A 16913-nucleotide genomic window follows, 5' to 3' on the forward strand; every position below is an offset into this window, starting at 1 on the left:
GACTGGGAAGCCGCATGTCTCAAGTTTCCCCTCTTATAACTACTCCACCCTGTAACAGGCCTACATCGTACAAGTTTAGGTGATCTGGTAATTGACACAAGTGCACAGAGTTTCAGTCATATTATCCTTATTGTATTCATGGGGAAACTGAAACTAAGGGATGTTAGGATTTGCTTGAGGTCTGACTGCTACATAAGTGCTGGAACCCAACCTAGAAGGCAAGTCTTCAGACACTATACACTGGTCTTTGCGTATATCACCGTTGACTTAGTCAGCTGCAAAAAATTTTCTTCACATAACAAAGGCCTCAAATTTTCAGCTTCTCTTGTCTTATGTGCCTGGGTCATTGCTGCAATCAGATATCCTAGTGAAAAATCAACATGTTTTCTTTGCTCTTCAGTGACAAAAAAATTCTTGGAGCTGGCCCCGTGGTATAGTGTTTAAGTTCGGTGCACTCCACTTTGGTGGCCCAGGTTCACAGGTTCTAATCCTGGGCACAGACCTGTACTACTCGTCAGCCATGCTGTGGCAGTGACCCACATAAAAAGTAGAGGAAGGTTGGCACAGATTGTTAGCTCAGGGCTAATCTTCCTCAAGCAAATAAAGAGGAAGATTGGCAACAGATATTGGCTCAGGGCTAATGTTCCTCAGCCAAAAAAAACCTTCTAAAGGCAGACAATCGAAAATAAAGGGTTTCCTTTTTCTTCCTCAACTCTTTTTGGAAATTTTTTCAAATCCACAGAAAAATTAAAAGAATAGCATGGTAGAAACTGATACATCCTTTATCTAAATTTGCTAATTGTTAACATTTTGCCTCATTTGCTCACTTACTTTCTTCTGACCTATTGGAAAGTAAGTTGTAGACATCATGACTTTCACCCTTAAATCCTCCACTTCCATCTCCTGTCTCATATACCACAGTATCATTACTACATCTTAAAAAGTTAATAATTTTGTAATATTATTTTGTAATTGTACAGTCCATATTAAAATTACTCAATAGTCTCAAAAATCTTTTATGGCTATTTTTCTTTCCATTTTCTCCAGCTTCAGTCAGAGCTCATGAATTGCTTTGGTCTTTAGTGTCCTTTTATTTGTCAAATGTTGACTTTTGGGAGCAGGGGGCGGGTGAGTTATTTATAGAATATCCCAATTTCTGAATTTGCCCTTTTTTCCTTATCATTAGATTCAGGGGCTATTGTTTTTAACCACAATCGCGTAGGTTATCAGTGAACTTCTTACAGCATTACATCAGGAGGCACATAGCACCAGGTTTCCCACTATGAATAGTTGGTTAAGTGGTGTTCACCATATCTCTCCATTATAAAGGTTCATTTTTCTCCCCTGTTTAATTAGTGGTAATCTTTACAATGATATTTTGATGCTCCGATAACACCTTGTTCCCCATTAACTGTTCACCCAGTGGATTTAGCCTTCTTTTATGATCTGAAAAAAGGGTTGCTCTTAACAATATTAATGTAAACAACACACATTCAAGGGTTTTTGCCAATTCTTGCTGCTATTGTAATACTTTCCTAAGAAGTTAGTCTTAAACTATTTTCTCATATTTAGACATGTAAAAATGCTGGTGGACTATGTTCCTTATAGTTTAGTAGACACACTTTTTAAATAAACTTTGGTTTTTCTCCTTTCGTTTAGGACCATAGATCGTTCTGTTTTTAAACCAATTGTTCAAATAGCAGTGATTGAAAATTCCGAATCACTGGACTGTCAGTTATTGGCTGTCACACATGCAGGTATGTTGTTTTATTTATACATCTGCTATTGCCGTTATAACTTTTGAGAATCCTCTGATTTGGAAATTTATCATTAGCAATATGTTTTTACTTCTGTATCAGTTATCAAGCCATATTAATATTTCATAAACCTAAGGATTTTGAAGATTAGAAGAGTCCTCTGGTTCTGTCTCCTCATTTTATAGATGTAAACCAGGTCTGAAAGGTAAAGTGGCTAACACTCAGTGACAGAGCCTGAATTGGAATGCAGGCTCCCTTATCTTACGGTTGTAAGCTCTTTCTACTGAAAGGTGTTGATTCACCTCTCAATTCCAAGTGACGTTGTCTTAGAAATCCACTTCAGCTTGGTAGTACACCTAGTGATTTAAGATGAGTCAGAGAAGTGATGTATAGCTTTAGCAGAGTGCTGTGTTTCTCTGTGGAATTGCTTCAATAGCACATGGACCTCGTCTGTATTTTCTGTTACTGATGGAGAATTTTATCCCATCATCAGGTGTAAGGTTATATTTCAGCACTTGTCCGTTCAGACAGCCTTTAGCACGACCTAACACATTGACGCTGGTCCACGTCCGCTTGCCTCCTGGATTCTCAGCATCTTCAACAGTGGAAAAGCCTTCAAAAGTACATAAAGCTCTTTATAGTAAAGGTAAGTTCTGAAACACTATCAGAGTTTAGATTCCTAAAGTTATTAAAATTAGAATGTATTTTAAGGCATTTGAAAATAACAGGGAAATTTCCCGTAAAGTTTAGAATGTTTTGGTTTTTAATCCAGAAACTCTTTTTTTATATTAACTCATATCTCCGATTAGTGGGGGGTGTGTGTATATTTATACATAAATATGTATATATATTAATATATATGTGTATATATGTTAATGTTACTAATTAATATTAAGATTATTGGGGAATGCATATTATTTGACATCATATAATAAGATTTTGTGTATTAAACTTTTAGGTATTCTGCTGATGGCAGCCTCAGAAAATGAAGATAATGACATTTTGTGGTGTGTCAACCATGATACATTTCCTTTCCAAAAGCCAATGATGGAAACCCAGGCAAGTTATCCTAAGGAATTATAAAGAATTTTTTACATAATTTTAAGTGAAGAATAAAATTGTAAGAAACTTTATCTTCTGATTTATTACTGTTTCCTTCTAATAATCTTATATGATTAGCAAGCATCTTGAAAAGAAATGTCTTCCATTAATTCTTCATTTTTCCTCTGTGAGGTTAGAAGTCATTATGGTAATCATTAAAAATATCTTAAAATATTGGAATTCTTTTAGAATGTTTTTCATAATGTATCTGAAAATGCATATATCTTTTCTGAAATTATCTTGGTCCCTTGTATTATATTTTTGGTTACTTATTTATAAGGTCATCCCTTATAGTTATGACTTAGAATTTTATTCGTACAATCTCTTTAATTTGTAGCTCTGCCTAAATATTTAAAGTTTTTTCTTTTAATTGTAGAAATTTTCAGACACAAAAATAGAATGGTTAATTGAAGCCCACATTAAAGAATTACCCACATTTTCCCCATCTTGTTTCGTCTTTCTTCTTTCATCCCAGCCCTGAGCCCAAGAAGCTGAGGGCAGGCCGTCTCTGCTGTCTACCCTTAGTGTCCCCTGCTCCACCCCCACCTGTCCTCCTAGATGCCCTAGCATAGCTCAGGCTGCCTGCCTCCAGAGGCTGCTGATCAAACCAGATAAGCCAACCCCCACTAGGGTGTGAATGTCTGAGACTTTCCATTTGGAGCCATCTCTTTAAAGGCATTTTAGTTCTAGCTGTCCCTGGCTGCTTCCTGGTTATTCTCAAACATAAGCCCTTCACGTGTGTCAGTGGCAAAAGGTAGGTGTAGATGAGAGAAGGAAGAACCCAACCCCCAGGCATGGGTGCATGGTTTGAATGGGCTCTTACAAGTTTCTGATGGGGCCTAAGCAGCTGGGGTAGGGGCAAGAGGTAGGTATGGAGGCAAGGAGCACCTTTCTCAAATTCTTTATTCTTTGAACTTCACTAAGCACATACTGTGTACCTCATTCTGTGATAGACTGTGAGGAATCAGAACTCAGTAAGATATAAACCCTATCCTGATGGGAGCACAGTGTTAGGGGATGCAGGATTGAATTCTGGCTCCATTTCCTCAGAGCTGTGGCTCAAAAGACTTACTATATCTCTGGCCCCTGATTTCCTCATCCATAATAGTTTTGATAGTATTTATCTCTATGGGGTTGTTGTAGGTTTAAACAAGTTGATGTATGTAAAGCACTCAGAACACTACCTGGTACATTAGAAGCACTCGATAAAAGTTAATTATTTGTTTTTGTTTTTAAAGCAAATACTATACATCATATCATTTCATTTCTATAATGCTTGAGTTCTCAAACAAATATGGACCTTTTAAAAAAAACCCACCAAATATAGATAAAGTACATGAACTTTGATCAAATTCTAGTCTCCCAAAAAAAGCTATAAAAGACATTGGGACAATGGGGAAATGCTATATTGGCTGGGCATTTGGTTATATTAGACAATTGTTAATATTCTTAAATGTTATAGTAGTATCATGGTTATATAAGAGAACATCCTTATTTTTAGGAGATGCATATGTCATTTAGCAATGACCTATGATGTCCAAAACATACTTTCAAATGGTTCAATAAAAGAAAAAGTTTATAGAAAGAGAAAGCAAATATGGCAAAATTCTGACAATTGTTGAACATAGATATTGGCCATATGGACATTTACTGTACTTTCAACATTTTTGAATGCTTGAAAATTTTTATGATAAAGTATTTTAGAAAATTAAAACACTTGGAAAAAAAAAGGAATACGTTAGTTTAAAAAAGCAAATACAACTTCAGAAGAGAACAGAAATCTTCATGTCAGCAAAATATAAGCACTCAACCTACCAGTATAGATCAGTCTGTCGTTGGAAGGATGGTAGAAGGTAGTCAGTCTTTGGTCATTGAAAGAATTGTAATTCTGGTAAATACTATTTATAGTCTATTTTAAATTTTTGCCTTTGTCCTCTAATGTGAAAAGATTATTTGTTATCATAAAAGGTACCTGATTAGACAAATACAGTAGAAAATTAAATACAGGCCTTTGAGACTATTCATATCACTGTATTATTAATTTATTAAATCCCGCATTTATTTGGAGGTTTCAGGGTTTTTTTTCTTTTTAGGAGGTTTTGCTTTATGTACCTTTAATAATATGTATAAGAAATATTTTCTTTTGCATAGATGACGACTCGTGTTGATGGTCATTCCTGGGCTCTTTCTGCAATAGATGAATTGAAAGTAGACAAGATAATTACACCCTTAAATAAGGATCATATTCCAATAACTGACTCACCAGTTGTTGTACAGCAGCACATGTTGCCTCCAAAGAAATTTGTTCTTCTCTCAGCACAGGTATGGACGTATTCTGTTAAGGTGGAGACAAAAAGAAGCGAAACAAGATTTAATGTTTTGATCAAGTATCCTGCAGTAGTCTCTTGATAGAGTCATTTACTTACGTACTTAGGATTGTTTACTCTTAAAATATTCTTAAGGAATAGTTTGTAAATACCAAAAAATGCAACAAAAAGAACTTGCTTTTTATAAAGTATTATGCTTTTTCTAAAATAGCATTTCTATCACCAGTGTTCAGCGGCATAATAGAAATAAAATAAGCTATCTTTATTATAGTTCTCACTTGTTGAAAAACATTTTCTTAATATTTATTTTTTGGATTGTAATGCATTGACAAAATTCAAATGATATAATAGATGTACACAGTAAAATCTCAAATTCACATCCCTTCCCTAGAGACACTCGTGTCATCAGCATCTGTGTATCCTCCAGAGACATGTTTAATATATATATACACACACACACAATACAAATATGTTTCTCAACAAATGGTGGCAGATTATATATAGTTTTACACCTTGCTTTTTATCTTTCAGAAATATATTTGAGATCTTTTCATATCGATATATAAAGAACTTTCTATTGTATATTTGAAAGGTATTCTTTTATATGGCTATGCCATATTTAATCCCCTATTAATGGATCATCTTTTGCTATTAAAAATTATGCTACAACCTTGTGTGTATATCATTATGCACATGTGCGACTAAAGCTGTAGAATTGTATCTGTTGGGTCAAAGAGTATGTGTATTTATAAATTTGATAGATGTTGCCAGATTTCCCTGTATACATACATTCGTTATCAGTGAATGTTGAGTGCCTGTTTCCTTGCATCCTGTCCAAGTACAATATTTCATCTTATTAAGAGTGAGACTATCTTTTCAAGTGTTTATTTTTCTGTGAACTCTTCCCGTTCTCTATTTTTCTATTGAATTGTCTTTTTCCTTTTGATTTATAGAAGCTCTTTATGTATCAAGGAAACTAACTTTTTGTATTTTAGTCTCAAATATTTTTCGTGATTTATCATTTGATTTTGTTTATTGAGATTTTTCCTATGTGGATAAGTTTATAAGTAATTAAAATCTTCAGTTATCTTTTGGGATTTATGTCATGGTGATAAAACCTTCTTCACTCAATGAAGTTCATAAAAGAATTCACCCATAGTTTCTTCTAGTACTATTATAATTTTATTTTGTCCTTTAAATCCTTTGATCTGTTTGGAATTTATCCTGGTACAGATATGAGTATGGATCCAGCTTCATCTTTTTCTAAATGGACGTACTTGTGCTGACGTAATTAATGGGTGATCTAACTTTTAGCCTCTGGTTTGAAGAATAGCTTTTATTATATACTAAATTCTACTATTTACTTGAGCCTATGTCAGAACTTTCTATTTTGTTCCACTTATCTGACTCTTTATTCATGTGCTATTACCATGCATAAGATAAAGGTTTATAGTATATTTTGTGTCTGACAGAGTCAGCACCCTTTTGCTTTCCTTTGTCAGGGGGAAAGGGGGGCAGTGTTTTCATATTGTTTCCTCTATGGATATGTAGATCTAGTGTAGGTTGGGAAATTGAAATGTAGATAATCTTTTTAACTGATTTACTTTGTATTCTTGTGGGGTTTTTTTGTTTGTTTCATTGGTTTTATTACGTAGTGTAGCAGGATCCATTGCTACCAGCCAAGCTTGGTAAATCTATTATTCATGTTCTTTCTTTTTTTTTAACTTCTTAGGGGAGTCTTATGTTTCATAAACTTAGACCTGTAGATCAGTTGAGGCATCTACTTGTGAGTAATGTGGGCGGAGATGGAGAAGAAATTGAAAGATTCTTTAAATTACATCAGGTAATTATTTGTACTTCTTTTTTTAATGTAGTGATATTTTAAACAGTGGGAATGATAGCTAAATTTTATATAAGTTAGGACTAAAATACTGTAATTAACAGGTAATTTTACAAAATCTTCCTTTCTTTACCTTAGTCACTATATGTGTACTGATACTTGGGAGTGGGATTTAATATGCTGTAAGGCTTATAGTAAACGTTCAGAGTTTTATTCTCTGTTATTGATAATTTCTTATCATTAAAGTGTACTAGGAGGAATCTGATGTTCAAATTATATGACAAATACATTTTTATTAAAATGACAAGACAATTATGGACAAATACTTTCTGTTTTTTACTTAGTGGTGTGAGGAAAAAACTTGAGGCAATAATGATGGGGACATTAGTATTTTAAAGCCACAACTAGAATTGATGAGGTAAAACTGGTAATGTTTAGTTTAAAATCAAGAATATCAGATCAGAGTTAAATATACAGACTCTGGATTTGAACAACCAGCTCCACCACCAGGGTAGATTACTTGAATTCTCTGGGCTTCTATTTCCTCATATGTAAAATATGCATTACATTATAATATTATGTAGTATGAGGATACCTGCTAAACTCTTAAAATAGTACCTGGCACTTGACTTTCTGAGAAATGTGTCTTTAGGTAGTTTTGTCTTTATGCAAATGTCATAGAGTGTACTCACGCAAACCTAGAGGCATTAGCCTACTACACAGCTAGGCTATATGGTACTAATCTCATGGAACCACCATCGTATGTGTGGTCCGTCGTTGACCAAAATGTCATTATGCAGCACGTGACTGTATTGTCGTTTTCTAAAAGATGTAAAAAGACCATGAGAAAAAAATGGGAAGAATAAGCCACTGAAACTAACATAGAATCTAGATAAAAAGAAAAAGAGAGCATCCTTTAGTATTAGTGCCTGTGATAAACTTTAAGACCAGTGTGTTTACCTCTCCTTTTTCATAGCAGCTGATTTCATTCAGTCAGCAAATATTTATCAAGCACTTGCCCTGCTAGGCACGGATTTAAACACTGGATGTAGCAGTGAACACAACCTTTTAAAAATGTTTATATTTAATATAAGGGAAGATATTCGTTTTTTTACAGGAAGACCAGGCTTGTGCAACTTGCCTTATCCTTGCGTGTTCCACTGCTGCCTGTGACAGAGAAGTATCTGCTTGGGCTACTCGGGCTTTCTTCAGGTATGTGTCAGTTTTCTTCCGTTCTTGGCTACTTTTTTAAATGTTTGCATTGGCCAATGTGATAGTTTAAGGGCTTGCAAAACAGTTGAGTGACTGTATAGGCAAGTTACTAAAATTCATTTGCAGAAAGGTGAAATCTGGAAAGGTGATAATGCTACTGGAAACAGCTAGATTAGCATACTTTATGCATCATTTCCCTTTCTCTGGATTCTCTTCTCCACTGTCTCCGTCTAGTGTTCTTTCTACCTTGGTTTCTATCTCATCTATCTTTTTCACTTCCTGAAACACTATGCCAGTTCTGCTTTATGTGTATCATTTGCATTCAGCAATTGTGAATCACTTTAAGGAAATTTGGTGTCAAAAAGATATTTTTAGTAAGAAAATATTTAGCTAAAAATAAGAATTTACAACGTGATTTTGTTTAAAAGCATTTTTTTAAATACTAACTATAATCTAGTATGAAAATTACAGTGCCCATATACTCATTAAGTAAATTCTATGCATTGCAGACTCTTTTTTAAGAAATTGCCAGAGTTGCTTATAATTCTTCCTGGTAGCAGTTTCAAGTCGACATTTACTAAATCAGCATTTTATTATGTATCTATGCATACACAATACATGAAAGTCTCTAATGTTTAAAGCTTTTTTTTTTTTTTTTTTAAGGGGTTATTAGATTCTGGGTGATTTAGACTTTTTATTTTTCCTTTTTCTCCTCAAAGCACCCCCGGGTACATAGTTGTATATTTTTCAGTTGTGGGTCCTTCCAGTTGTGGCATGTGGGACACAGCCTCAGTATGGCCTGATGAGCGGTGCCATGTCCACGCCCAGGATTCGAACCGGCAAAACCCTGGGCCAGCAAAGTGGAGCTTGTGAACTAAACCACTTGGCCATGGGGCTGGCCCCAAAAAACATTTATTTTTAAGCTAAGCAGGACTTGGAACAATTCCAGCTTTTAAGATGGATAGTTTCACTGAATAAACTCAGCCTTTGTTGTCATAAAAATAGGTATGGTGGTGAAGCACAGATGAGATTTCCGACCACTCTCCCTGCTCCAAGTAATGTTGGTCCCATCTTGGGGTCTCCTGTGTACGCTAGTGAGTATGAAACACTGAAATGAAACTGTTTCTAATAGAGTTTGAATTTTGGAAACTTTGTAGCATGTTTTAATGTATAAAGCTTTTCATTATATTTTATTTATTGCTACTGTATTATTAGTGAATAAGTCTATAGAGGTCTACTCTTAAGAGTGATGATTATTAATACTGAATACTTAATGTATGCTAGGGAACAAAATAAGATGTAACTAATAGTATGTACAGAACTCTTTTGTTATTTATTCAAAAGGAAGGAGATGAATGATTTAATAAGCTCTCCCCTCAATGTCTTCCAAAGTGGGGATTGTTAGAAAGTTACCAGGAAATGAGATGAGTCCCTAATTCTTGAGTATATTATGAATGGTGCCATTCCTCATCTTATGCTTAGAAATAACTTCTACGTCTAATTTTGTTCAGATTCAAAAGATTGGGAGGTAATTTTATAAATCTTTATATTTCTTTCCTTTTTAGGTTCTCCTGTTCCTAGTGGTAGTCCATATCCTACTCCATCCTTTTTGGGAACACCATCTCAAGGTACCTCTTTTCCTTGTTTTCAGTTTCTGCTATGACTCTTTTTGAGGAGCTAACACTGTGAGCTTACTATCCTTAATACCTAGAAAAAGATTAACTTGCCCTATTACCTTGAAAATAATGTAATTTATTAGAAGTGACATCCAAGCAGGGATGGCATTTGGTCATGAGTGCCTTTACTAAGGAAGTCCTTCAGTAGTGTAACTGGAAAGCCCCTTATTTGAGGACCAGGATTTAATTACTAGCCCTGAAATCTGTATAATTAGTTCTATTTCACTCCCAGCATTAAGGAGCAGTGATTGCAAGCTTTCTTTCCTTTTCATCCTGCATTGCTAACCCTGGAAAGCCTACCTGGGAGTTCCCATCCAAGGCTAAGTCTCTCTTCTTAGCAAGGAAAACTAAATTACATATTTATCTATTCCAGTATTTTTGTAAATATTCTTACATGTGGGTCTAGATAGAACAAACTTGGATTATTGAGAATTCTGAATGTTTAAGGTTAAATTTTTAAGATTTGGTTTTCTTATGTGGATTCAAGGTGTACATCCTCCTGCCATGTCGACTCCAGCGTATCCTGTGGGAAACCTAGCAACTCAGGCCACAGGTATGAGTTGTATGGCTGGACCAGAGATTGTCTACTCTGGGAAACACAATGGTATTTGCATCTACTTCTCTCGAATCATGGGGTAAGTTTTTCATAGAATAATTAACTGCTGCTCGCCTTGTTCTATTTTGTGTAGTTGAATATTTTTAACTCTAAATTTGGGACATCATTTATTTTTATTAAATTTTACTGGTAGTTTCAGCTCACTTGTCCATTAATAAGATTGTTTTCTATCATTCAGCTGTTTTATTGTCCAACCATCTATGTTTGTTTCTGTGTTACATATTTATCTTCAAGATGTATCTATAAGTACATTAACATACAGTGTTACAGACCACCCCATAGTTCAGTGACGTGTGTCTGCAAGTCAAATAGGCAATTCTGGTCTTGGCTAGGCTCACGCATGCACATACAGTCAGCTGAGTTTGAACAGAGCTCCGTCTCTCTTGGCTGGACTCTCACATATTTAGGGTCATGTCTGAATGCTGGTCTAGAATGTCCTTAACTGGGACAGCTGGATTGGAAAACCACATGGTGTCTCATCCTAGCAGACTAGCCAGGAATTATTCACTTGGTGGTGGCAAAGTTCCATGAGAGAGAATAGAAACTTGCAAGCTTCTTCAAGGGTGCCTAGGCCAGAACTGGCCTACCGTCATTTCCTCCTCATTCACTTGGTAGGAGAATGTTTCCAGGCCAACCCAGGATTTAAAAGATAGGAAGTAGACTCCTCATTATGAGAGAGGCGTTAAAGTCATATTGTGAAGGGGGTAGGTATAAGGATGGATAAAGAATTAACAGCCATTTTTGCGATCAGTCTACCGTACCATCTAGTTAATTATCATGTGTAGTATAAATTTTTCTTAGTTTTAAGATATATGCTTTCATTTGAGTCATTTGCTTAAAAATGTGATGAAACAGTGTTAGAATCCCTTTTAAATCTTTTTTTGTATTATAAGCTTCCTTGTTTAGAATTCATTAACCTAGAGCCTTTTGAGTTTTCTTCAGCAATATTTCGTTGTGTGAAATAACTTTAGATGTATCAGATTTAAAAATTTTGTTGTTTTCTGTTCTCTGAGATAACGTAGTAAAATGTTAGACAAAACCACTTCTGTACTATAAAAAGTGAATAAACACAGAAAGGAATTTACTACATATTATAATTACTTTTATTTACCTATGACAAAACCATTAAAACATTTTTTGTTCCAGAAACATCTGGGATGCTAGTTTAGTTGTGGAGAGAGTATTCAAGAGTGGCAACAGAGAGATCACTGCAGTAAGTGTGTTGTATAATAGTATTCCATTCTCTCTATGTAATCAGTTTATGTTAGTAGTGGATAAGTAGATTGGTTTACATTTCTTGATGTTATAAACAAGATGCAATGATTATTTGTATATGTATGTGCTTGTGTACTTGTCCAGTAAACTGTCCACCCCCTGAGTTGTCTCAGCTCTGGCAGTGATTAACTGATGAGTAAATTTCTTAGCCTTTCAGAGCCTGACACCTCATTGTAAAATGAGAATAATAATATATCTCCCTAATAAGGTTGTTGTGAAGGCTAAATAGAGTTAATCCTAGTGCTTAATATTGCTCAAAGTTACTATTTAATATTTTGCTTTTATGCCCCAAAACTCTATGGACTCAATACTAATTTGACATACTTTCCAGACTGCTTTTTTTAAAAATTTCTTTTCTGCATTTTTCTCCCCAAGTTCCCCCTGTACATAGTTGTATATTTTAATTGTGGGTCCTCCTAATTGTGGCATGTGGGACACTGCCTCAGCGTGGCCTGACAAGCAGTGCCACGTCTGCTCCCAAGATCCGAACCAGCAAAACCCTGGGTCGCCAAAGCGGAAGGCTCGAAACTAACCACTTGGCCACGGGGTTGGCCCCTCTACTGAGCTTTAAGAAAACATCTTATAGAATTTTATATTATCATAAATTCAGATATAAGACTTTATTTTTAAGATTTTATTTTTTGTCTTTTTCTCCCAAAGGCCTTCCAGTACATAGTTGTGTGTTTTTAGTTGTGGGTCCTTCTAGTTGTGGCATGTGGGATGCCACCCCAGCATGGCTCGACGAGCCGTGCCATGTCCATGCCCAGGATTCTAACTGACGAAACCCTGGGCCGCCAAAGCAGAGCGCGCGAACCCAACCACTCGGCCACGTGGCCGGCCCCTCAGATGTAAGGCTTTTTTAAATGTGAAATATGGACATATTTATTATAAGCTTTTTTCTTTTTAAAATGAAAAGATAGCAAGTATCTTTTCACCTCTGATACTGTTTTAAAGTTCACATTTCTAAGAATAAAAATGTATTTACTTAACAGAGTATATCACTTTGTATATGTGAAGTTCAAGAACAGACAAAACTAATCTATAATGATAGAAGTCAGAAGAGTGGTTACTGGGCGGTAGAATGACTAATGACTAGAAAGGGGCATTAGGGAACTTTCTTGGGTGTTAGAAATATTCTGTATTGTGGTTTGGATCTGACTGCATTAAAATGTAAAAAGTCATCAAGTGTTCACTTAAGATTTGTGTATTGTACTGTCTGTAAATTCTACCTCAGTAAAATCAGCAGGAGGGGAGGGATGTATCTAGCCTTTTATTCTAGTCACCAAGTGTGAATTGATATAAGAAATAACTTTATAAAGATAGCATACCTCAAAATTAAAACTTTATATTCAATTATAGATATACAGAGCATGTATTTTATATATATATACTTTCTCAGTGTTTTTAAGCTTTTTAAAATACTTCCTTACAGATTGAAAGTAGTGTTCCTTCCCAGCTGCTGGAGTCAGTGCTACAAGAGCTAAAAGGTTTGCAAGAATTTCTAGACAGAAACTCCCAATTTGCAGGAGGACCATTAGGAAATCCAAAGTAAGAATAAATAGGATTTATTTACTCTTTTTTCTTTTGCTCAGATCAACTCACACATTGTAAAATTCATCCTTTTAAAATGTTTAGTTCAGTAGTTTTTAGTATATTCACAAGGTTATGCAATCATCACTACTATCTAATTCCAAAACATTTTCTTCACACCAAAAAGAAACCCTATACCCATTAGCATTCACTCCCTGTCTTAGTCCAAGCTGCAATAACAAAAACTCCATACACTGGCTTAAACAAGAAACATTTATTTCTCTCATTTCTGGAAGCTGGAAGTATGAGATCAGGGTGCCAGCCTGGTTGAGTTCTTGTGAGGACCCTCTCCCTGGTTTACAGACAGCTGCTTTCTTTCTGTGTCCTTATATGGCAGAGAGAAAACAAGAGAGCAAGCCCTCTGGTCTCTTCTTATAAGGGTACTGATATCAGGGGGACTCACACTAAACCTAATTACTTCCCAAAAGCCCCACTTCCAAGTACCATCACTTTGGGGATTAGGGCTTCAACCTCTGAATTCGGTGGGGGCACAAACATTCAGTCCACAGCCCCCCCCCACATCCCCTCCCCCACCAACCACTAGCAAGCATTAATCTACTCTCAGTCTTTATGGATCTGCCGTATTCTGAATCTTTTATATAAATGGAAATATACACTATGTAGCCTTTTGTTTCTGGCTTCTTTCCCTTAGCATAATATTTTCAAGGTTCGCATGTTGTAGTGTGTATCTGTACTTTGTTTCATTTTTCAGTTCATCAGTTGATGCACATTTGGGTTATTTGAGCTTTTTGACTATTAAGAATAAAGCTGATATGAAGATTCCTGTAAAAGTTTTTGTGTGGACATATGTTTAGGATGAACTTTTTTTTATTATAAAAGTAATAAGAAATTTCAAAAAATTCACATCTCTCCCCAAAAGAATTATGATTTGAAGTATGACAATATAAACTTTTTAAAGCATATATAAATATACATTTCTTTAAAAGTAAAAATAGGATCTAAGTATGCATACTTTTATGAAACATTGTTTACATTCGGTATATCCTTTTGGAAATTCCAAATCAGTGGAAGAAATTATCTTCTTTTGGGGCCTGTCCGGTGGTGTAGTGGTTAGGTCCACATTCTCTGCTTCAGTGGCCCCAGGTTCTCAGGTTCGGATCCCAGGCATGGACCTACACACTACTCATCAAGCCAGGCTGTGGCAGTGTTCCACATACAAAATAGAGGAAGTTGGCACAGGTGTTAACTCAGCCACAGTCTTCCTCAAGCAAAAAGGAAGATTGGCAATGGGTGTTAGCTCAGGGCCAATCGTCCTCACCAAAAAATAAACAAATAAATAAATTCTGTATTAGCTACATATCATTCTGTTATTTATATACAAGCAACTAACAGTAGAACTCTAGTCATGTTTAGGCTGTTTCTATTTCTGGGAGTTTTAAGCAAGTTGCAGTGATTATTATTCTTTATACATGTTTGTGTACTTGTTCAGTTATCTTCAGATGAATTTCTTTAAAAGTAGAATTATTGGGTGTAAAGGCTTTTTAAAATGTTAATATGTAGTATTTGGTTGTATCCTGAGAAGGTTATATCAGTTTTCTTTATTTTTAGCCTTCAGAATGCTTTTTTTTTTTTTGAGGAAGATTAGCCCTGAGCTAACATCTGCTGCCAATTCTCCTCCTTTTTTTTTTTTTTTTTTTTTTTTTGAGGAAGATTGGCCCTGAGCTAACATCAGTGCCCATCTTCCTCTACTTTATATGTGGGACGCCTACCACAGCATGGCTTGCCAGGCGATGCCATGTGCACACCTGGGATCCGAACCAGCGAACCCCAGGCCACTGAAACAGAGCACTCGAACTTAACTGCTGCGCCACTGGGCCAGCCCCTCAGAATGCTTTTAAGTGTGTCTTAAACGACATATAAATTGATTTCTTCCTCCCTTTTAACCTCAGTTTAAGAGTCTTTGTCTTTTAATAGGAGAATTTAACCCCTTCCCATTTGTTGGGATTAGTTAAATGTTTGATCTTTATTCTCACCATCCTGAATTTACTTTTTGTTTTGTTTTTTGTTTTTCTCCCTTTCCTCATTCTCTTATTTTACTGGATTGATCAGGCCTTGGCCCACCCCAAATGCTGATTAAGAAGTTTTATACATGATTTTTCTTCCTCTAGTTTTAAAATATGAAAAATACACATCTCAGTGAGCATTAATAATTGAACACAATCTATTATCTTACCTCCTCCTCCTGCCCTCTACCACTATCCTTCTTCCTAGAAGTTATCTGATATGTTAATTGAAAGATTTTTTTGTTTGTTTTCTACCATTATGTTCTTCTATTAATAGTTTCTAAGCAATTTATTGAATTTTGCATGTATAACTGCAATTATCTGTTAATTTTATAACCTACTGCTTTACTGATTTCTCTTTACTGTTTTTAGTAGTTTTTTCATTGGAGTTTTTGGATTTTTCACATATGTAACCCTGTCGTCTGCACATAGATAATTTTACCTTTTCCTTTCCAATTCTAGTTGCTTTCTCCTGTCTGCCTAGGCTGATGTCTCCAACAGTGTTAAATCATGGAGATAGAGTGGGCCTCTGGTCTTATTCCTGACTTTAGTGAGAAAGCATGTGGTGTTTCCCCATTAAAGAAGATGAAAAGAGATCATACAGTTTTTTCTTTACCTTTATTAACAGAATTATATTAACAGATTTCATAATTTCAACCAAACCTTGCATGCCTTCAACATTAGTTTCACTGTGTATGGGAATTTTTTAATAGCTGTTTTAAGATAATTTATATACTATAAAATTCACTTGTTTTAAATGTTCAGTTAAAGGACTTTTAGTAAATATATAGAATTGTCCAATCATCACCACAATCCAATTTTAGAACATTTCCTTCACCCCAAAGACGTCCCTTTTGTCCATTTGTAGTCACTCCCTATTTCTACCCCTGAGCCCCAAATAATTGTTAATCTATTCTGTTTCTATAAATTTACCTATTCCTAACATTTCATATAAATGGAATCATACAGTGTGTGGTCTTTGAAGTCTAGCTTTTTTTGCGTAGCATGTTTTGAGGTTCGTGTTTGAGGTTTATGTTGTAGCATGTGTCAGTGCTTCAGCCCTTTTTATTACCTAGTGGGTATGAAATTTTAAGGTCATAGTACTTTTCTCTCAGATCTTCGTGTTCATTTTGTTCCATTTTCTTCCTGAATTTTAATGTGGCAAAGGAAAAGTACGTTGCTTTTCTGATTCTCTTTCCACCGTAAATGGCTTGTGTTTACTTTGAAATTTTTTATGATTTTTTTCTTTGTGACTGAATTTCAGAAATTGCACCATAATATCTTTAGCTCTGTGTTCTTTCAGTGTGTTTTGAGAACTGAACATTTTCAATGAGCGTCTAAACTAAAGATTTAAGCTTTGGTAAATGTTCTTCTATTATTTTTAAATTATTGTAGTATTCCATCTTTCCCATTCTCTTTGGAGAATCGTATTGACTCTCCTGGGTCTAGCCTCAGTTTCTTCTCATATTTTATTCTTATTTATTTATTTATTCTT

At 35.2% G+C, this 16913-nt stretch overlaps 1 protein-coding gene across 2 annotated transcripts in view; it reads left to right on the forward strand.

Moving 5' to 3' along the window:
• The window catches only part of NUP155 (nucleoporin 155), a 64572-nt gene that overhangs the window by 17735 nt on the left and 29924 nt on the right, over window positions 1–16913 (forward strand). For both annotated transcript variants that reach the window (XR_011430164.1, XM_001499483.7), the window contains exons 10-20: window positions 1660–1757; window positions 2251–2403; window positions 2716–2816; window positions 5010–5180; window positions 6918–7028; window positions 8143–8237; window positions 9243–9331; window positions 9803–9865; window positions 10401–10548; window positions 11676–11742; window positions 13237–13352. Coding sequence is in view for 1 of the 2 variants with exons in the window: in XM_001499483.7 (XP_001499533.2) it covers window positions 1660–1757; window positions 2251–2403; window positions 2716–2816; window positions 5010–5180; window positions 6918–7028; window positions 8143–8237; window positions 9243–9331; window positions 9803–9865; window positions 10401–10548; window positions 11676–11742; window positions 13237–13352 (1212 nt within the window). In the remaining variant the exon portion in view is untranslated. The remainder of the gene's footprint in view (window positions 1–1659; window positions 1758–2250; window positions 2404–2715; window positions 2817–5009; window positions 5181–6917; window positions 7029–8142; window positions 8238–9242; window positions 9332–9802; window positions 9866–10400; window positions 10549–11675; window positions 11743–13236; window positions 13353–16913) is intronic.

Source organism: Equus caballus, chromosome 21, assembly GCF_041296265.1.
Source record: "Equus caballus isolate H_3958 breed thoroughbred chromosome 21, TB-T2T, whole genome shotgun sequence".
NCBI classification, from domain to species: domain Eukaryota; kingdom Metazoa; phylum Chordata; class Mammalia; order Perissodactyla; family Equidae; genus Equus; species Equus caballus.